A 21,671-nucleotide genomic window follows, 5' to 3' on the forward strand; every position below is an offset into this window, starting at 1 on the left:
TGATGGTATACGACCCGTCAGTCTAGCAGGCACGGTGGGTGAGGCTAGGATAATGTCAGCGGTTTGCAATCTTCAAACAGCTTTCTCTGCCCTGCAACTCGAGATTTACTCCACTGAGAACCAAGTCAAATCATTTTCTTGTCAAACCTCAATTTCTATTCATATGCTGTCAGAGACAGCCGCCTGTGCTTGGTGTGGCTTGCCTGTTGCTGGGAAGCTCAATGGGGCAAGGAATGGAGAGAGCATCTGAGAGGTTATACTGATTTTAGGCATATGTATACATACACGCATACGTATATATCCTTAGTCCTTTTACCCGGGATAGAAACTTGGCAAATAAGCAACTGTGCTTCCTTTCTGACTCCCTAGAGACTCTGGATGCCTGTCACAAGGAGGTATTCAGTAAGCTCCCAATCTGATGGGTGATTCAAGAGGACTCCTTCATGGAATCCAGAATTTCCAGAGCCAGGGAGACTGGATGAACCCCTAACTCAATGGCCCTGAGATCATCTTTATTTTACTTTGTTTTGGCTTTAAAAAACAGAAATCTATTTTCTTACGGTGAGGAGACTAGAAGTCTGAATTTAGGGTCTCAGCTCTATGGGAAAGCTTCCTCTCTGTTGGCTCTGAGAGAAGATTTTATATATATATATATATATATATATATATATAACCTTTACATTTTTCTTTAAAATTATATATATGTAATTTTTAAGAAAGAACATTTTACTGTGGCTAGGATGAAATCCTACAGAGCAAACTAGTTTTCCATTCAAACATTTACACACATTTTGTCTTGTGACATGAATTGTCATCCTCTCAATTCAAAAGGATTCTTTCCACTTCTCCCTGGGTTTCCTATTTCCATTCGCTCATCTTTGCTGCCCCTTTCTACCCTCTGCATTTCGTTTTGGGGCGCAGGCAAATGTCGCTTTTTTGGCCTGGCCTGGTCTGGTCTGGTCGATCACACGGAGGAGCACAGTCTTCACCGGTGTTAATTGTGCACCTCAAGGCCTCTCTATTGCTGAGGTCATCTTTGAACCTTAAACTAAAACTATTCCCTGAAGTCTTAAGACCAAACAATAGTTCCCCTTCACTAGTCAAGAATGCCAGCCTTCAGCTCCTTGCTCGGCCAGGCTCTGTCTCTATTGGGTCCAGCTGGCAACAGCAACCTGAAGGATTAGTTTGGAGCCGTAAGGGCAGTGGGTGAAAGCTAACTGGGTGAATGACTCAGAGAGGAGGAGGAGTAGGAGGGTGATTTTAAGTGGTTGCTTTTGAGTCCGTTTTTTGAACCAAATGACCCAGCCACAAGACCAACGTTTTACAACCAATCTTACTTTATTGGTAACGGGGCAAGGCTAAGTGATGGTCTATTCTGATTCAATGTTGCTTCGGGAGGAGCAGAGGAGGGCTCTTTGGGTCTGGTCCAGGCTGCCACTACATTCGGGCGTTCTATGGGCAAACCAAGGGAAGGTGTATGAAAATAGTAGTCTTATTCACACAACCCTTGTCTCCAGGGCCTGTGTGTCCTTCCTAAGCAGTGGCCAAGGAGACAAAGCCAACTCAAGGGAGCCCCATGTGGACCAGGGTAGAGCTGGCCTCCATGGGGTGGTGATGTTTTTGGGTTTTTTTCATTGTCATAGAAACATTTGGAACAAGCCATTTGCCAAGCCAGCCATTTCCACGTGGGTCATTCCATGTCACTGATTGTGCTCATTGTGTGTGGCGCCATGACCTCGATGCTTTCACACGTGCTCCCAGAGCTGTTAACAGAAACCAGGCACTGACTCTCCCTCAGGGAAGCAGGAAGCAGCTCGGTCTCTAGGCATTTGCCTATTCGTTTGAGTCGGACCATACAGTCTTTGCCCTCACGCAGCACCGTGTGTGTTTTCAGCGCTGTGTTTTCAAGGCTCATCCATGTTCCCACGTGTGTCATAACTTCCTTTCTCTCGATGGCCTGTAATGCCCGTAGGCTTTTCCATGACGGTTTGGGGGCAAGTAGATAAACTGTGGATAACTTGAGACGGATGGGAATGTCAGACCCCTTCGTTGCACTCATTCGGAACTTGGACGTGGACCAAGAGGCAGTGTGCAAACAGAACAAGGGAATGTGCCTGGTTTAACATCAGGAAAGGGGTGCGTCGGGGTGGTAGCCTCTCACCGTACTCGTTCCATCTGTATGCAGAGCAAATCATCAAGGAAGCAGGATTACATGAAGAAGAGGGCAGCATCAGGATCACAGGAAGGCTCGTTAATAACCTGTGATATGCAGATGACACAATCTTGCTCGCTGAAAGTGAGGAGGACTTGAAGCACTTGCGGATGAAGATCAAGGATCATAGCCTTCAGGCTGGATTACAACCCAATGGAAAGAAGACCCAAATCCTCACAACCGGACCCATAGGTCACATCATGCTGAATGGAGACAAGGTTGGCCAAGGTTGGCCTTGTCAAGGATTTTGTCTTACTTGGATCCACAATCAGTGCTCCTGGCAGCAGCTGCGGTCCGGAGAACAAAAGACCTATCCTTGGGTAATAGAAGCTGCTCCTTACAGGCTAGTGAGAGAGGGGCAGTGGGGGAGACAGTGGGCGTCTTCATGACACTGAGAGGGAGCAGAAACAGGGGAGCTGGGGCGTCAATGACACAGACCAAGAGTGTGGGGGAATTCTAGAGCACGATCCCTTTTATGGGATGGTTTGTGTTCTCCCAAAAGATGTATTCGAATTCTCACCCCTGGTATCTGTGACGATGTTCTTATTTGCAAACAGCATTGTTGCAGGTGTAATTAAGTGAAGGTGGTGGGAGGTTCATCCTGGAGGATGGGGGGCGTAGTCCCGAAGAGAAGAGCCGCAGACAGACATGAAGCAGCCAAGTCAAGACGGAAGCAGAGGTTAGAGAGATGCTGCTGCCCCCATCCATGACTCCTGGGACTAGCAGTCAGATACTGGAATAGGTAAGATAGGATCTCCTGGAGACTTTCAAACACCCGGACTTCGGCCTGCTAGCCTCCAGAACAGCGAGGGCTGAATTTCTGTTGTTGTATGTGATCCAGTCCATGGTGATATAGCCAGCCATACCCCCATTTCACTGTATTTCGCAGAGGGCAAGCCTGCATCAAGCAAGTCTACTGGCACCATTTTCCCAGCAGGCTGGGCTCACAGAGGCCTGGAGGGAACACCCAATATCTCCATGGTTTGTTTGTGTTTCGCTGCAGCAGCCCCAGGACACCAGGACCATGCCCACCCCACAGCCGTGGGGAAGTGCAGAGTGGACTGGAGGGAAGAGACAGGGAGGCAGGGCCACTGGCCAGTAGACCCCTAAGGGCACGTGTTGGAGTCCATGAGGGTGTTTCTAGTGGAGGGACCCTCCAGAGAGACCTGACTTGCTGTTGGAGATTAAACACCAGGCCCACAGTCTAGATCCGGCTTCTTCTATCAGTGCAAGAGCCCCCTACAATGGGGGAAAGTCTCTTTCGGTCTAGTTCAGGGTTAAGGTCCAGTGACTATTTGTTGATTGGCTACAAGACAGACCCAAATCTGCCAAGTGGATTTTGACTCACACTGACCCTATGGGACAGAGTAGAACTGCCGTATAAGGTTTCCAAAGCACTCTTCCGTAATCAATAACGTGTAAGTTTGGAATGACATCCATCCTCTTGCCTGGGGACTCTGGTCCTGTCCATCACAGTCAAGCCTGTTTGTAAGAACTTCATGTTGGGCCAACAGGTAACATCATGCTAAATGGAGACAGGCTCCCGCTCTCTAGGGGCCTGGGCTCCCTGCCCTCCTCTCACTGACATTGGTAAGGTGAGGAGACAGAGATGAATACCTTGTTATGCTGGAAGGGAACAGAGATGAAAGGGCTTCCTCCCTGGGCTCCAGCCCTACTCAGCAATTCCAGGCTCTCACCCTCAGGAAGTCCCCTTCTTCAAGGAAGCCTTCCTAGATTTCTGCCTCCTTTGCCAGGACCAGTTGCTGTCCAGTGGATTGTGTGGTGACTTAGAATGGAACCGTACTCCATAGGGTTTCCAATGGCCCAACGTTTGGCCGTAGATCAGTAGATCGCCAGGTCTTTCTTCCGTGGTCTCTGCAGCTAGAGCTGCAGCCTTGCAGGTAGGCCTCAAGCACCTTGACCTCCTCCCTGGGCAGATGCAAATGAAAACACTCTTATTTTGCTCTGGAAATCCTCCTTTAATTTCCTTGTTCTCGCTGACCTTCACTTCCTATGCCCAACTGCCTAGGGGGTCCCCACTCTGAAGGGGGTGGCCTGTCTGGCAGGGAAAGCTTCCGTATGTAGCAGGAGCCTGGGCCAATGACAAGTGCTGGGAGACCTGAGTGAGGAAATGGGTGCTGAGCCCCAAGCCCCGCCTTGAGGGTCTCTGAGCCAGCAAGGGACGGGGGAGGGTCTGAATCCGGTAGACTGGGAGGAGCTCTCTGGCGTCCCCTCCATCACTACTGCCAAGTCCAATCTTGGAGAGCTGAGGGCGCTCACACGGGTGCCGGCCGCCGCCGAGCCATCGCGAGCTCGGGGAGCCCCGAGCCCCCCGGGCGGGGCAGCCCTGCCGCGGTTGCGCGGCGCCAGCTGCAGGTCAGGAGCACGTCCAGCAGCAGGAGTTTGAAAAGCAGCAGCCGCAGCGCCTCCAGGCGCAGGACCTGGCCAGGCGTCCCTGCGGGAGAAGAGGCGGGGTGGGAGCCCGTGGGCGGGGCTCTGTCCTTGCTCCCGCCCCACCCCGGCCCTGTGCCGTCCTCCTTCCGGGAGAGCATCTCCTGACATCCAAACTCTGCAATAAATGCCTTCCTCCAAATAACCCAAACTCACTGCCATTGCCCCCACGTCCTCACCTAGCGACCCTGTTGGACAGGGTAGACCTGCCCCTGTGGACTTCAGGGACTGAAACTCACCCACCCTGTCTGTCTGCTGGGGAGTGAGTGGCTGCGGGCTTCAAACTGCTGACCTTGTGGGGCTGCAGCCCCACCTGCCCTCTGACCCACAGACCCAGGTCAGCCTGTGCCCCCACCCAACAATCACTCCGCCCTTGAGGACCCAGCTCCTTAGCCCATTCCTACCCCAGTACTCACCCCCGAGAGGTTCTCTGCCACAGGTCCTGGCTGAGGAAGCCTCTCCTGCTAGCCAAGAGAAGGGAGTGGGTTACTGGGCATGGCCCTGACCATGGAGCTCCGCTTCCCCTATCCTCAGGCCCTGGCACTGAGCCGGTGTTCAGGCTCTGTGGGACAAATGTATACAGGAGCCAGTAGCAAGTGCCCTGAGTCTGTGGGCTACGATTCTTCAGAAAGACCCAGAGCTCCCCTCCTCCTCCCTAGGTCCCCACCACCCCTGTTCTGTGCCCTGGTGGGACTGAGGTGTCTCAGTGACTTCAGACAAGGCACAGGGCATTGACTTAACAAACATTCCCATTTGATAGGTGAAAACACGAGGAAATCCTGAGAAAGAAGTCAGTCGTAATAATAGCTGATGCTGGACATGTGACTTAACCTTCCTGTGCCTCAGTTTCCTCGCTGAGAATGGGAAAATGATAGAACCCATCTCGTCATATGAAATATAGGTCTTTGTACTCCCCTACAGCAGTGGTTCTCAACCTTCCTCATGCCCCAACCCTTTCATACAGTTCCTCATGTGGTGGTGACCCCCCAACCATCACTGTCATTTTGTTACTGTTATGAATTGGGCAACCCCTGTGAAAGGGTCATTTGACCCCAAAGGGGTCGCGACCCACAGGTTGAGAATCGCTACTCTAAGGTATGACTGATGATTTTGAACTGCTCACCCAATACTACACCACCAGCACTCCTTAAGTGGAAATATATATATATATAATATACATCACCATGCATCAGCCCTAGAGGAAGAAGAAGTCATACAAGAGAACCCAGATCGTATAGTTGTAAATCTCAGGTCCTGCAGCCACTCTGCTCTGAGCTCACCTGGATGGTCTGCTCTTGAACCCCTGATGTTCCTGGGGCTTGGAGCCTGCCCTCCTTCCCACCACAGCAGAGGTCCAGAGTAGCCCCAGCATGTGTGAAAGGGGACAGAGAGTTTCTGCAGGGCTCCAGGCTCCATCCTCACCTGACAGCTGTAAGGGCTGTGTGCTCTGGCTGCCGCTCTCAGTCCCAGACCCCGCGTGGCAGACCAAGGACTCCCAGGCCACCAGCTCCTCAGAGGGCAGGGAGAGCTGGGCCAGGTTAGTCCAGCTGCCATCTGCTGCTGGGGAAGGGCCGTAGGTGAAAGCATCCAGGGCACTGCCATTGCCAGCTGAGAACCAGATGGGGCTGTCAAGGCCAGGGGGTAAGACATCAAAGACCAGGCAGACCACCAGTGTCTGTTGCTTCCCGTCCACCACTAGCGTGATCGGTGGGACCAAAGAGGGGAAAGGTGTAGCCCCCACACCTGCAAGAAAGCACACACATATAGGGGGTAGATCATTCTGTTTCTGCCCCACAGGTCAGTACTCACTGAAGGCTGGCATCTGCGTCTCTATCAGCCCATCTATTCTTCTGCTATCCATCCATCGATCCTACCACGCACACAGCCTTTTCTCCCATCAAACCATCCTTCTAGCCGCCCTTCTCTTTTCCATTCTTCCATCTGTCTAGCCACCCTGCTCTCTTCCATTCACCCTTCTTAGCTTCCATCTCTAGTCCTATCTACTGATCCCTCTATCCTGTCTATGACGGGCACTGGGGTTGGAGTAGGCCCTGTCCGCCCTCAAGGGCCTCCGTCCCATGGGAAAGGCAGGTTCACAAACAAATCATTATAATTCCAGGTTGTGCCATTCTCGGGAGAGTGATTACCTCCGGGAATAAAGGGAAGGAAATAGGATCTGGAATGAGATCAAAGGAAGTTTCAAAGGTGCTCATAACTTTTAAAAAAAAAAGAAGAAAGAAAAAAAGCTTGATTAAGATACAGCAAAATGTTAGCATGTGGAGGGGGTATGTGTGTTTGTGGCATTATGTTCATGTCCTTACTGTTGTTCTTTTTACCTTTCATAATTAAAATTTTTAATAAAAATATACATTTAAAATAACTGTTAAAAATCATATGGGTACTAGAAGCCTTTGTTGTATATTTTTCTAGAATAGCCCTGATTTTCCCCATCATCTTACTCTTTTCTGCAAGGGGAACAAAACATTATTCTTGAATATTTGGATAGTTTCCCCTATCCGCGAAATCTCAAACCTTAAAATCTACAAACTGACTCCCACCATAATTAAGTGCATCCAGGCTAAAGCAGTACTCCCACATTGGAGAGGTGATGCCCAAGACTCTTGTGGGGAGTACGGTGGGGGTGTGGCTCAGGAACGATTTCTGGAACGTCAAACAACTGGCCAAGGAGCTGGTAAGTGTCCCAGGCAGGACTTGAAACCAGGTCCATATGACTCCAACTTCCATGCTCATTCACGTGGACCTTGCTAACAGGTTTCCCCAGGACACAAGGGAGCACGTCTGGGGCATGGCCTCAGACAGAGTTGACTTGACTCCTGACTCCTCCACTTAATTCACTGGGTCTCCATTGTCCCATCGACATAATGGGGAACGTCACATCAGCTCCACCGATTGTTGTGCGGAGGTCATGAATGTAAAATGTCCTGATGAGGATGCGCCAACATCATTACAATCCAGGATAATGCTGACAAGGCATCGCAAACAGAAGAATTATAGAGAAGCTGGGACTGAGCCTCGCTCCCACCTCCCCCAGGAAGCCCCCTGGGGTTGTTCCTCCTTTCAGAACTCACATGGCCTCTCCCAGCTCCACGTGAGTGTGGTGTATTTCTCCATGGGAAGAGAGTCTGTGACCTGCTGGGGGCCAACTTTAGATCAAGGAGAACCCCTGACCCACAGGTCCAAGACCTTCCTTTTCAAAACGTTCGCTCTTTGACTCTTGGTTTGATTTTCAGACATTGGGGTAACTAGCCCTGGAAGTGGACAAGCACCCCGGGATCTAGGGGAGTGAACACAAGCCACCTGGAGTCCCTTCAGAATAGGGTGCTTTGATGTCAGAAGGCAGGGCCTCGCAATGTTGCTCGTGTCTCAGCAGCCCATTGGGCACACCCCAGTGCTGGCTACCCTAGGACCCAGCCCCATGGACCCCTAGCTACCTTGCTCTTAGTGCTCTCTCCCCCTAATTGGAGACTGCTTTTCCTATCAATGTGTGAACTTGGGGGGTGGAGGAGACATGGCACAGGGACCCCAGAGAGAGGTAGTTGGGAAGTGGGGCACAATGGGGAAAGGATCATGGTCCTTTGTGGGGCTCTTCAAGGGCCCCAAATGGCTCTTGTCCTGCCTCCTTGCATCCCACCCACACCCAAGCAGGCTCAGAATGAAGGGGTGGGCTTGGGCAATCTACTGGGAGACTAACAGGGGTCCAAGAAGGGAGCTCACCTGTGGGCAGAGCTGGACACCCGAGGACCAGGAGAAGCACCAGCCACGGCTCGGCCATGACCTACCCAGAGGAGGCAGGATCCAGCTGCAGACCCAAGGTGTGGGCTGGGGCAGGAGGTGCCCACAAGACTGCCTTCCAGGCCCAGCCCCAGCTGCACCTCAGCTGCTCTGCCACCAAGCCGTTTTCCCAAGTGAGAGGCCCCTCCCCTCTGCACCCTACCCCCTACACCCAGTCCTCTCTCAGGAGAGAGCTCTCTCTCCCACACTAGAAGCCAAATGCCCACATCCCTGCCTTCTGAAGAGGACTTCATGGTCTGCAGAGTAATTTGCCATGCCCTGGCCCTTGCAGAAACCAACTCTTTTTTTCAAGATAAAGAGTTTACAAAAGGCCTTTTCAGTGATCCCATTAAATTCAGCTATAGCTCTCATTTTGACCTTGAAATATCTTTTTTTTTCTTTTGTAACCTGCATTATATTGGTTGCTTGGGGGATGAGTACACAAACATTATGAACAATTTGCACACAGTTCTTAGAGGCGTGCACCCAAATCCTAAAATGGCCTGTCGATACAATTCGTTTCTAAATTCCAGTGACTTTACAGCTTTAAAATTTGGAGCTATTTTTTAAAAGAGGTAATCAAGTACCAATATCTTCAATTGTTAATCAGCGGATACGTTTGAAGTCCCGCTAATTCACACTTTACGGTCACATCCCCTGCACATTCAGTTCAACCCTTCTCAGCACGTCGTAGCAAAGTGATCTGGAAGACTGGTCTTCCACGAGGGAAGGCGGCAGAGGATGCACACAGTGCAGACAAGAAACCCAGGACGACAGAAGGGTATCCAGACACAATTCTGTTCAAAACAAGACAAAGCATGGAGGAACCGGGATGTGAGTCCTGGCATCTGCTTCTATAAAGACAAAGCATGGAAGCATTTGAAATGTTCAACTGATGCAAATGCGGGACAGTGACTGCAAACTGCCATTAAGCTATGTTTAGTAGGAGGGACACAGAAACTCCCCCCCACCCCATGGAATGTTATTTGACACCCAAGACGGTCAAATCTTCCCACAACTCAACATCCCATTCTTTTCTGCTTGCACCAAAAACCAAACGACCAGTAAATGGCTTCACGTCGACCAGAAAGCATTCCCACTTAAAAACACGGGGATGGAGTGGGGTCGACTGTCGCTTACAATGTCCCCAGAGCTATGAAGAACTTGCATTTACCAAATCGTGGATACACACATTCCTCTGGATTGGACAAGAAGGGAGCTAACAGGGCCAACTGATAGGAAGACATGGTAGGTGAACATTCAGCAGACTTTTTTTTTTCTAGTTCTTTAAAAAAAAATAATTTTATTAGGGGCTCATACAACTCTTAACACAATCCATACATACATCAATCGTGTAAAGCACATCTGTACAGTCACTGCCCTCATCATTCTCAAAACATTTGCTCTCTACTTAAGCCCCCGGCATCAGATCCGCATTTTTCCCCTCCCTCCCCGTTCCCCGCTCCCTGAACATTCAGCAGACTTGGCTTCTTCTCCTGCTTCCTCAGACGCTAGGCGTTCTTAGTTTTTTGTGTCTCCATTTCCAGCAGGTGAGTCTGGGTTGGTTTCTTGGTTGGCTGCTTCAACTGGTTTTCCTTTTACTTCCTTTTCCCTCTGGCTGCACTTTTTGGTCTGAAGATTCATCCTTTTCTGCTGCCTCCACGTTTGCAGGCGCAGGTTGAACTGAGAACCCCGCTCAGCTCCTTTTGGTTCCTCCTGCACCACTCCTCCGGCCAGCCCCCAGCTGACCTTCCTTTTGCGCATGTTGGTTGTGGGGAGGCCGCCAGATGCCTGGGGACCTTGAAGTACCACTCTGCCCACTGCCCCAAATGCTAGGACCTGAAATACCTTCTAGGCATAAAACAATAAGAGATTCAATAATTAAAAGACACGGGACTAAGATGCTCTTTGAAGTATTAATTTTTAAAAACAATAAAGTAGAAACAGTATACATGCTTAGCACTTAAAACAAAAACAAAGCCAAATTCACTGCTGTGAAGTAGGACTGCCCCTGTGGGTTTCTTTTCTTTTTTTTTTTAGCCCCTGTGGGTTTCTGAAATTACATACCTTTATGGGAGTAGAAAGCCTCTTCTTTAACCCTTAGAGCCACTGGTGGTTTTGAACTGCTCACCTTGAGGTTAGCAGCTTGATATTTAACCCACCTTGCTAGCAGGGCCCCACCTTGCTAGCAGGGCTCCTGGCTTAGCTTTAGGGGAATGAATTAAGGTTTGGTGCACTTAAAAGTATATTACTGTATATTATTCATTGAAAAAAATAAAACGCACTGCCATCCAGTTGCTGTCGACTCACGGTGACCCTACAGGACAGGGTAGAACTGGCCTGTGGGTTTCAGAGACTATTTACGGGAGTTGAAAGCCTCACCTTTCTCCCGTGGAGCAGCTGGTGGATTGGAGCTGCTGACCTGGTTTTAATAACTCTATGGATCACCCATTAGGCTGCTGGGGCTTCTTATGTGAGAGCACAGTCTTTAAAACCATGTTTTCAAGGACCGTTTAATGACATTGGGTGCAGAATTGAGTTGGGTTAAGAGCACAGCCTGTGATTCCAGGCCCGATCCTGTCACTCAGTAGAAGTGTGATTTTCAGGAGCATCTTTTCTTCCCCAATCCTCCGTCACATCTGTGACAGGGGGATAGGAATTTCTCAAAGGAATATTGTGAGGGTGAAGCAAAATGACCCATGAAGCAGGCTTAATGCCGCTTTTATACATAAGAAGGAATCATCAAATGTTCTCTCATTTTGTTACAACCAACAGGAGGTTTAAACAAACAGTACACAAACCTAAATAGACAATAAATGCTCAAATTTGTATGAGAAATGTATAGATATTTCTGGAAGGAAGCTAATGGTTATTTCTGCCAATTTATTTTATATATATGGTTTTATTAACATATCCAACACAATCCAATAAATCTAGTATATCCATTCACATTCAATTTTGTTGTTCAATCCCATCGAATGAGGTGACACAGTCATCATTGCATCAGCTCCCCATTCTGCTCCTTCTCCCCCTCCCCCTTCCCACACCCTCAGGGAACCATTACTCTGTAACTATTTATGAAGGGTTGACTTTCATGTACCACATAATCTTAATATGCAAGGGAACATATGCAAATCTAACTCAGTTAATGAAGTAAAACACATAAAAACCATAATAATAAGGGGAGGAAGTGTTAAAGAAGGAGAGGGTAGTTATGTAGTTCCTCAGTGTCATACCACAACCTGGATTTATCATCCCTTCCATGTGGCCCTTCCGACAGGGACTACCCAATTATCTTATGGTGGGTCTAGGGTCTCCTCTACATCCATGCCCCTTCACATCAACTTGACTGGTGTGTTTGGACTTCTGATACCTCTTCCCTTCAACACCTCGTGATCACACAGGCTGGTGTGCTTCTTCCACGGGGGCTTTGTTGCTTCCCTGCTAGATGGCTGCTTGCTTAACTATAAGCCTTTAAGCCCCAGATGCTGTATCTTTCGATAGCCAGGCACCATCAGCTTTCTTCACTACATTTGCTTATGCACCCATTTTGTCTTCAGGGATCATGTCAGAAAGGGGAGTATCATATAATGCCACACTGTTAGAACAAACTATTCTTGTATTGAGGCAAGATTTAAGTAGAGTTCCAAAGTCCATCTGCTTCATTTGTGTTTACATATATAAATATATACATACATATGTCAACAAATACTTTTATATTTATATATTTACATATATACACATCTATAGTTTTATATATATATCTTTTACTTACTTTATGACATGTTGAATAGAAAACTGATGTGCTCAGTCAACCTTCACCCACTTCTCAATTATAAATAAATAGAAATAAGACTACAAAAAATACCAATATCACTTTTTTTAACCAATACCACTTTTAAAATTGTGTAGAAATTGTTAAGTGGGAGCCTAGTTTGCTGTGCAAATTTACACCTAAAACACAACAATTTAAAACAGTAATTCTAAATGTGATAATTAATAAAGCCATGAAAGTATCAGGAAAATCAATAAATTAAATTGCATATGTGTCAACATTCATTTAATCATTCCTTGTTAGACATTGGGTTTTCCAATTTGGGATCATAAATATCGTTGTGCACAAAGCTTTTCCAAATTTACATTTAATTTTTAATAGATACTGGCTGAAAGATCTGTGTGTGTAAGACTCCGGAAATACATCTGCTGTCTTAATTTATGTTCGACTACAATGTGTTGATAAGGCATTCATTCTCCATTAGCATGGGACATTTCTTTTTTACTGTTTCAAAAAATTTTCCACTTGACCAGTTCAAAATGGTATATTTCATTTCCCCGATTGTGAGCCGGTCTCAGTTCGTTATTCCCTTGATTGTCTGTGTATTACCCTCTTTTACAACTCAGTGCCCTGGCGTCACTTCAGGACCACAGGCAAACTGCCCTTTTGGGTTTCTGAGACTTCAGATCTTTATGAGAACAGACAGCCTCTTCCGTTTCCCTTGGAGCTGCTGGTGGGTTCGAACCCCAGGACCCTGTGGTTAGTAGTTCCATGCTTAGCCCACGATGCCATCAGAGCTCCTCTGCCCGCTTCAGGATTTGATGATTTTATACAACCTTTCACATAGTTAAAAACTCTGGGAGATTGCTATTGCTGGAGCCCCTTCCCCAAGGCACGGGTCCCCTTTCATTCCACTCTCCTTGTTCAAACGTAAGGGTTCTTGTTTTGTAGGAACCAACACACCATCCTGCGCAGGAACGGGCCCCCTTTCAGCTCCTCTTCTCGTGGTTCCTTGTGCTTTGAATGCCCCTCCCGCGCGCGCACGTGCAACTCCATCCGAAACGAATGTCAGAGTGCGGTGGAAGAGGAGCCTCTTAATTCTTTGCCACAAAGAGCCAACTAACTAGCCCGGGACCGTTCGCAGAGCGTCCTTCCCGCCCTGGGGGCCTCGAAGCCTCCCGCGTGACCCGCGGAGCCCGCAAGGGCTTTCATTTCCCACGACTCCACCCCACCCCGTGCCAGTGGACGGTTAATTTAATCATCGTGTGGATGGCACTCTCTTGACCTTCCGGAGGGAGCCCCGAAAGCCAGAAGGGCGCGTCGCCCCTCCCCCCAGCCCCCACCCCCGTCCCCCCCCACCCCCGTCCCCCACCCCTCGGCGCCTGGAGGCCGCCCGCGCCGCGGGTTCCCAGGCGCAGCCGGCGCAGATGCGCGCACACTCGCGGTCGGGGTTGGAACCCCCAGCGGAGGGGAGAGTGGGGGGAATGCAGGTGGCCTCAACGACCCTCCCGCTTTCCAGCCTGGGGCGGCCACATGACAGGTGGGGAAAAACGCCCCGTCAGGTCCTTTCAGACTTCAAGCCCTTTCCCAGGGCGGGAAGCTGGCGAATTCCCAGCGCCGGGCGCCGTCCTCTCTCCGCAGCCTGCGAGACTGGGTCTGGGCCTCGCTGGGCCTCTCCCAGCGCAAACCTGCGGGGAAGGGCTGGGGGTGGGCGGGGAGGGGGGCGTCTCTCTGACCACAGCCCTGCTGTGGGCTCCGACCTGGTCTTCACATCGCTTACCTCCCATCTGACCGTCTTGCTGACTCCAACGATGAGCTAGCCCCCTAGGGTACAGGTGGTCGAACCCTTGCAGCCCAGGTGCATTGACCGTGCCCACTGGGACCTGAAGTTCAGAGGATGAAGGTTGATCTTCATACCCCCCCACCCCCACCCCCACCGCAGGAACTATTTACCCTCTGTGTTTCTTCTTCAGTTTCATTGGCACTTCATCCACATTTCATACAATTCGATAGTTCAATCAGGACCAAAATCAATTTTAGAACATTTCTTCTTTATACTCCTTTTTAATAGTGTAATTATTTTTTTTAATTGTGGCAAAAATATGCACAACAAAACGTTCTCCGATTCAACCCCTGTGTAATTCATAGCCTTTTCCAAATGGTCCCACCACCGTGAACATCAACTCCATGCCCTGAGCAAAACCTCTTCCTCCTTCACCCATGGTAACCACGGTCAACTTCATCAGTATTCTTGATAGCTAAGTGCCTTTTAAAAGGGATGGATATACATCATCACAATCAGTTCTGGAGCTTCCTCCCCTCCTCTCTGTTGACAGCTGAGGAAATGGAGGGTCAAAATCAATCTATGGTCTATCACTGGGGAGGCTCGGGGAGGCAAGGGGGCCAGGGGGGGAGGGGAGCATGCCAGCAGTTCGTCACAGAGATGGTCTGTGTCCAAAGCTCTTTTCACAAGGTCGCCGGGCAGACGAACTTCAATCTGAACACCCATCTCAGCAAGCTGCTGCACTGGGCAAATCTGCTGCACAAGCTCTTTTTTTTTTATTTAATAAATCTTTTTATTGGGGCTCATACAACTCTTATCACAATCCATACATACATCAATTAGGCAAAGCACTCTTATACATTCGTTGCCCTTGTCATTCTCAAAATTCACCTTCCACCTGGGTTCCTGGAATCAGCTCGTTTTCCATTTTTTCCCCTCCCCACAAGCTCTCTTTAAAGTGCTGGAGAGCAAGGAGGTCACTTGGAGGACTCAGGCGGGCCTGACTCATGCCAGGCTATCTTCAGTGTCGACTCCACTCCCATGAAGATGGGCACCAACAGGGAGGACTGAAGAGGAGGGAATGGACTTAAATGATTGGGTTGGTGAAGAATATTGACAGGACTTTTGTTGGCCCCTGTTCTATGCCAGACTGGGGCAGGGGGAGAGGAGGGGAGGGTAATAAGACAAAGATGCTTGCAGTCATTAAGGATGGGGGGGTGGGGTGGAAGACAAGTTTGTAAACAAGCAATGTGGAGGTTCACAGGTGTTGTGACTGAAGTGTGCGTGTGAGTGTGTGCACACGCACTCAGGAATCGAGACAGGAGTCTGGGGGAGGGGGGAGCACATTCCTCTGGAGTAGGGGTACCAGAAAAAAAAAAACCAAGCTCACTGCTGTCCAGTCCATTCCAATTCTTGGTAACTGTGTTTCGGAGTCGAATTGCTCTCCACAGGGCTTTCAATGACCATGACCTTTTGGAAATAGGTTACCAAGCCGGTCTTCTCAGGTGCCTTTGGAAAACTTGGGACCACCAGCCTTTTGGTGAGGAGCGAAATGCCAAGCTATCTGTACCACCCAGGGACTCTAGAGTGGTAGTCCCACCCACAGGTGTCGTTGAGCTGATCCTGACTTGAAGGAGCCGCATAGGGCAGAGGAGAACTGGATGTAAACCGCTGTGGGGATGATGCCTCGTCTATCTCCCATGGAGTGGCTGAAGTTATCCGCTTGTGGGGGTTCTGGTATGGCAGCACCCGTGAACCAAGCTGTGTGAATCCATTGGGTAAGCCCTGGGGAAAGAGGCTGACATATGTCCACAGGCCTCTCTTATCTACCTTATGTTCATGATTTACTGGTTGTGGTAATGACCTTGCCTTTAATGAGTAAGCATCACCCACCCCCTGGCCTTCACCCCGCTGTGGTGAAGTAGTGAAGCGATGTTGCTTAATATGGGTCTTCCATCCATGTCTCCGTACCTCCCGCCAAATGATTGAGTGGGATCGGGTACACCCGGGCATGTGAAACTGCTAGAGAAAGGTTGGTCCGCTTTAGTTAATGAGTCATCTCAGAAGCTGGAACAGAGGGAATTCTCCGGCCCATCAAGGAAGAGGAGCCACCAGCGTCACATGGTTGAAATCCCTGCCTGGAAGTGGCAGTGGCCATCGAAACTTTGAGACCCGAGGCAGAGTAGCAGGTGGGCTTCTTGGTTCACGGAGGCCAGAGGTCAAAGGCCAAGGGACCATGTGGTAAAGTCACCAAGGACCAGGGAGATTTGGCTGCTGGCTCCTGAGAGACACTGCCGAGGACAAAGACAATATCCTTAATGCAGGAAACTCAGCAGGAAAGCTGTTTCCAGACAGGAACCGTGGGGTCAGAATATATAAAAGAAGGCTGGAGCTTGCAGGCATGAATCACCTCTGCCTCGTGGCAGCAGACCTTTGGAGTGGAGGAGTTGGAGTCCCCTCCTCCTTTGTGTAAGCCAAAAGAGGTCAGGTAAGGCCTCCACCCCATCTCCCCCTACCCACCCACCAACAAAGACAAAAGCAAACCACCAAACCATCTGCCACCAAATGGTGTTTGGCTCCTGCGGGGTGACCCTGTGTCAGAGGAGTGCTTTGCTCCCTGTTTGTTTTTTCAAAGTAGCCAGTCCTTTCTTCTGAGGGACCTCTGGGTGGACTCCAAAGGCTAGCTGTCCATTAGCAGCTGAGCGTGTGAACCACTGACCCCATGAGGACACCTTGGTTCTCACGGAGACATGGGATCCGGTTCTTTTCTCCGGCCCTCTAAAACTGCCATAGAAACAATTCCAGGGCGCTGGTGACCTCACTTGGGCAACTTCAAACCTCACTTGGGCAACTTCAACTTGGGCCTCCAAACAGGAGGCCACACAGCGTGTACTGAATCCATCCCACCCAGCATCCCCAGCTCCTCTAGTCTTTGGATGCCTCCCCTCACAGCCTGCCAGGGAAGTTCTGGTATGTCCACTTCATGACCTGGAGACTACCATCACACCTAGGCTTCAATTAGCCAGTCCAGCAGCCTGACTATTGCCGCCCCTCCCAACTAAATCCCAGACCCGGGGGATCACCCATGCAAATGGGGCCTCACATTCCATCCTCCTTGGTCTGTCTCCATCGGAACCCGCTCTCACATGGCCCCGGTGGCTCCTGCCAAGGCAAGTTGGCAAACCTGCATGTCTTTCAGCCCAGACAGACTTCCCTCAGCGTGGGCCTTATGCTTCTCCACCAGGGCCGTGCTGGGAATCTAACTGGGGAGGGCCCAGAGCCAAGAGGCGGGACGGGAGGGTTCGGAGGGTAATTTTCATGGAGGCTGAAATGGTGCCAGAGGGGCTTGTCCACACAGGCAAGACATTGCAGGAGAGCTGGGACCCCGAGTTCTCAGCCTCGGTGGTGTTCGCCCCAATGTCCTCAGCCTGTCTCATGACGCACCAGTCTTCCCCTGAGATATCGGGGGGCGGGGGGCTGGGAAGGGGGCTGAGCATACTGTAATGGACGCAGAACGTCGGCAACCTTCCCCAGGGACCCAAGGGCCAGTCTTCAGCCTCATCTGCCCCGTGACTACAGGAGATGAGGGATCCTTCAAACTGCCACCGAGGTTTCTGCTTGCTGATTCCCATTCTCCGTCAGGTACTTATGCCATCCAGCGCTCCGCCTCCTCTTTGTCTGTGCCCCCTGCGGCCATCAGAAGCCCAATGAAGGCTAAATAAACGTGGGAGGTTGTACATATCTACACCACTGTGCGTACCTGTGTTAGCCTGTGTACACAGAGAAACAAATCCACAGAAACTCTATGTGTAAGAGAGAATTTTATATAAAGGGTAAGTGCACATCAAGAAAACATCCCAACCCAGTGCTGCCCAAGCCCACAAGTCCAACATTAACCTATATGCTCAACACCAAACCACAAAGTCCTCCTCCATGTCACAAAACAGATACAATGACACCGACTGCAGGAGGAAAGACGAGTCAGTGAACATGTAAGCATCTCAGCACTGGCAGGGGTCTCCACAGGGCTGCTCCAGCACCCAGGGCTGCATCGGGGTAGGTCCATGCAGCTTCTCCTCAGGGATGTCTTGCAAGAAGTGAGCCTTGCCAGCTGGAGCAGGGAACTGGCTAAGGCAGCTGCACCCTGGTCTGACCATCAGAAAGCGAGAGGCCTGAGAACTAGAAAGGCGAGTCTTACTGAGCCATTTATCTCTCCTCCCTTTCTATTAACTCCACATGTGTTTATCAGCCAGGTTGGCACAATAAACTTTTAACTATCTCAGTATCCAAACCCCAAACCCCAAACCCTCCGCCATCAAGGGGATTCCAACTCATAACTCACTTCCTCGCTGCCAAATCAATGCCATCTCCTAACCATTCTCTAGGACAGAGTAGGGCTGCCCCAGTGAGTGCCCGAGCCTGTCACTCAGCAGTAGACAGCCTCGTCGTCGGGCGGACTGGTGGTTTCCCACTGCTGACCTTGCGGTGAACATGGGACCCCCGTGCCAGCAGGGTTTCCAATGCTGCAAGTCTTACAGGGGCAGACCTCCTCATCTTCCTCCCCCAGGTGCCAGGTAAAGTGACTTTCAACCACTGACCTGGGGGGGTGGGGGTGGTAGCGCCATGCCTTTGAAAGCCATCTAAAAGACAGCGATTGGCTTTCTCCCATGCAGAGCAGCAGAGAGTGAAGACAGTCTAAGGAAGGCATTAGTCTAAAGGACGACTGGCCCACACCAACCAAAAGTTTCTCTCTTTCTCTCTCTTTTTTCCTTACACCCATTCTTTATTTTGAAAATTGCTATTTAGTGGTAAGAATGAAGTCTGTTCTGTCTCCCGGGCATCGATGATGTGGAGGGATTTAAAGTGTTACTGCATGGGATCATATTATTTTGGCTAAATAAGGAACTCTTCCTAGCTCTGTGATGTCTCCTGCCAGGTCCGCTCTCCTGCACCCTTCTCAGTGCGCCCAGAGTCTGCCTGCACATTGGCGCCTTCCCTTTCGCCAGCTGAGCCACCCCAGCTGGTTCGGAAGCAGGAGGTGCTAGGAAGGCCAGAGCCTCGTCGTTCTCAGCATCGCATCCCCGCACAAGGCCTTCTGCACAGGCAGCCCCTACTCCGTTCCTTCTTTATGAGACAAGGCCACATCCTCAAACTGCACCGAGGCCTGGGGCTGCCTGGTGAGGACTTAGCTGGCACCTGACCTTTTACTCCTTTTTTGGGGCCTGGGCTCCGGCGGCCCTGCTGCCTTTCAGCTGACAGATGGTGGGCACCACAAGCTGTTCCTCACCCCAAATTTTCTCTAGAAGAACTAGGTGGCGCCTATTTATTATTACCAACGGTCATGACCAGGAACCTAAAAGAAGGTGTGGGTTAGAACGGGTGAGAAATGTAGACCACAATTCAGATGAATAAAGCAGACCAGGCTTAGAAGGATGAGGGCAATGAATGTTCAAATGTGCTTTACACAATGGATGGATTGTGATAAGAGTTGTATGAGCCCCTAATAAAATGATTAAAAAAAAAAAAGACCAGGCTTACTGGTCTCATAGGAACTCCCCTGAGATGATGACCCTAAATCCCCCTTCTAACTCGGAACTGAAGCCTCTGCCAGAGGTCACCTCTCAGCCAAAGAATAAAATCCAAACCAAACTCATAGCCATTGAGTCGACGCCGACTCAGTGACCCGCTAGGGCCGGGTAGAAGTGCTTCTGTGCGTTTCCAAGACTGGGAGTAATTCTTGATGGGAGCTGAAGGCCCCTTGCAGTCTGCAGCCCAACACAGAACCCCGAACCCCTGCGGCTCCAGAGTCCCTGCCAGCCAGAGAGAACCCCGAGCTGTTCAGTGAATACGAAGACTGGAAGAGTGACGAGGGCTCTAGGAGATGAAACGGGCAACACTTGCCCAAGCAGAAGGGAGCGGGGTCCAGAGGAGACGAATGAAGGGACAAGGAAGCCCACAGTGGAAACAGAAGGGGACTGAGATGTGGGGACTGCAAACAGCGTGACGGGGCAACTTACAAAGAAATGGCTGAGTGAGAACCGAAACCTCTGTGCAAAACTTTACTGAAAACATGATGTTTTTGTTTCTTTTTCAATGTTTCAATTTATTATTCCTTGAGAGTTGATACATATATCATGACATATTTTTTTTAAAAGAAGCTACCTTTTCATTTTGGTAAGCTGCAAACCTTCATGTTGTATAATGAATTCTTAGTTTATCACATGTGCTTTCTTTCCCTCATCTGACGTGTCACCTCCAGATTCCAGCAGGCGTCTCGTGAGAAACAGTCTCCTCCACATCACAGAACTCAAGGATCATCCTCCAGGAATTGAACGTGGAACAGTTCAGCTTATTCGTCAGTAGAAAAACCACAGTTAATAGCTAATGTTGCCTGCTTGTGTCAGTTTTTCTCTTTTAAAAGATGAAAGAAATCGCTTCTCAGCCTTTTGGCTTGAAATCAAGTGTATTATCTGTTCTTATCAGTTTAATATCTGATAGTCCGCTATTTGAAGGCAACATATTAAATGCATTTTTGCAAGTAGGAGTTGGACTAGGAGGTGTTCCATCCACTCCACGCATCAGCCTGGTACTGAAGTGCTTCCAGGGATGGTGCAGTCCCTTAAGGGCTTTCTCAAAAACAAACAAACAAACAAACAAACAAGATGAAAGAGAGAAAGGAAAGGGATGTCTTACAGCTGACAAAGAGAGTCAAGACTGGAAACACCCTCTGGGCCCTTCTGAAAGGAGCCTTTCCTCAGAGACTCTTCTTGCCCAAGAACCTTTGCTCAGTTCCAACAGAGAAAGCCTCCCCCTCGAGCCCGCACCTTGAATTTGGACGTTTAAACTCCTAAATGAGACTGTGAGAGTAAATTTTGATTTTTAAAAATTGACACTGGTAACCTATAGATTATTATGTATGGTGTAGTAGTTACACGTTGGGCTACCATCTGCATGGTTGGCAGTTCAAAACCACCAGCAGCTCCGTGGGAGAAAGACCAGGCTTTCTGCTGTCATAAAGTTACAGTCCCGGAAACCCACATGGGTCACCATGGATCAACATTAACTTGAAGGCAGTGAGTTAAAAAAAAATTCTTATATACAAAATGTAATAGTCACAAGAGATACTATATTCTATAACAATGTGATATATACATATCTATCTTCTAGATGTTACTACTAGCTGATAACCTCTAGTATATAGAAAAAGGAGGCTTTTCCACTCAAGTACTCACTCAATGCAAGAACACTTTGTTCTATTCAACTGGCATTCCATGATGCTCACCTTCCTGACAGATCGCTGAAGACAAAGCGGTGCATAAGCAAATGTGGTGAAGAAAGCTGATGGTGCCCGGCTATCAAAAGATACAGCATCTGGGGTCTTAAAGGCTTATAGATGAACAAGCAGCCATCTAGCTCAGAAGCAACAAGGCCCACATGGAAGAAGCACACCAGCCTGTGCGATCATGCGGTGCCAAAGGGATCAGTTATCAGGCATCAAAGAACAAAAAATCATATCATTGTGATTGAGGGGGGGGGTGCAGAGTGGAGACCCAAAGCCTATCTGTAGGCAACTGAACATCCCCTTACGGAAGGGTTGTGGGGAGGAGATGAACCAGTCAGGGTGCAATGTAGCAACGATGAAACATACAACTTTCCTC

General features: G+C 49.4%; 1 protein-coding gene and 1 non-coding gene across 2 annotated transcripts; one reads left to right on the top strand and one right to left on the bottom strand.

The window, feature by feature from the left end:
* Window positions 1-4,488: 4,488 nt before the first annotated feature.
* PTCRA (pre T cell antigen receptor alpha) lies at window positions 4,489-8,456 on the bottom strand. Its single transcript, XM_075553787.1, has 4 exons — window positions 8,399-8,456; window positions 6,086-6,406; window positions 5,080-5,124; window positions 4,489-4,667 (listed from the first exon to the last, which is right to left on the bottom strand). The coding sequence occupies exons 1-4, from the start codon at window positions 8,454-8,456 to the stop codon at window positions 4,489-4,491; spliced, it is 603 nt and encodes a 200-aa protein (XP_075409902.1).
* An 11,987-nt stretch (window positions 8,457-20,443) lies between these two features.
* Window positions 20,444-20,633, top strand: LOC142453884 (U2 spliceosomal RNA). Its single transcript, XR_012785457.1, has one exon. It is a non-coding gene; the product is annotated as a U2 spliceosomal RNA (small nuclear RNA).
* The last annotated feature ends 1,038 nt before the right edge of the window (window positions 20,634-21,671 follow it).

The sequence above is a fragment of the Tenrec ecaudatus genome, chromosome 7, assembly GCF_050624435.1.
Source record: "Tenrec ecaudatus isolate mTenEca1 chromosome 7, mTenEca1.hap1, whole genome shotgun sequence".
Classification (NCBI taxonomy): domain Eukaryota; kingdom Metazoa; phylum Chordata; class Mammalia; order Afrosoricida; family Tenrecidae; genus Tenrec; species Tenrec ecaudatus.

Bases quoted from the DNA above. Each gene is read 5' to 3' on its own strand.
- PTCRA (XM_075553787.1), bottom strand. From the start codon at position 8,456: ATGGCCGAGCCGTGGCTGGTGCTTCTCCTGGTCCTCGGGTGTCCAGCT. The intron at 6,407-8,398 runs GTGAGCTCCCTT...GCTTTCTTGCAG, and splicing joins GTGTCCAGCTCTGCCCACAG to GTGTGGGGGCTACACCTTTC. The intron at 5,125-6,085 runs GTGAGGATGGAG...CTTGGCTAGCAG, and splicing joins ACAGCCCTTACAGCTGTCAG to GAGAGGCTTCCTCAGCCAGG.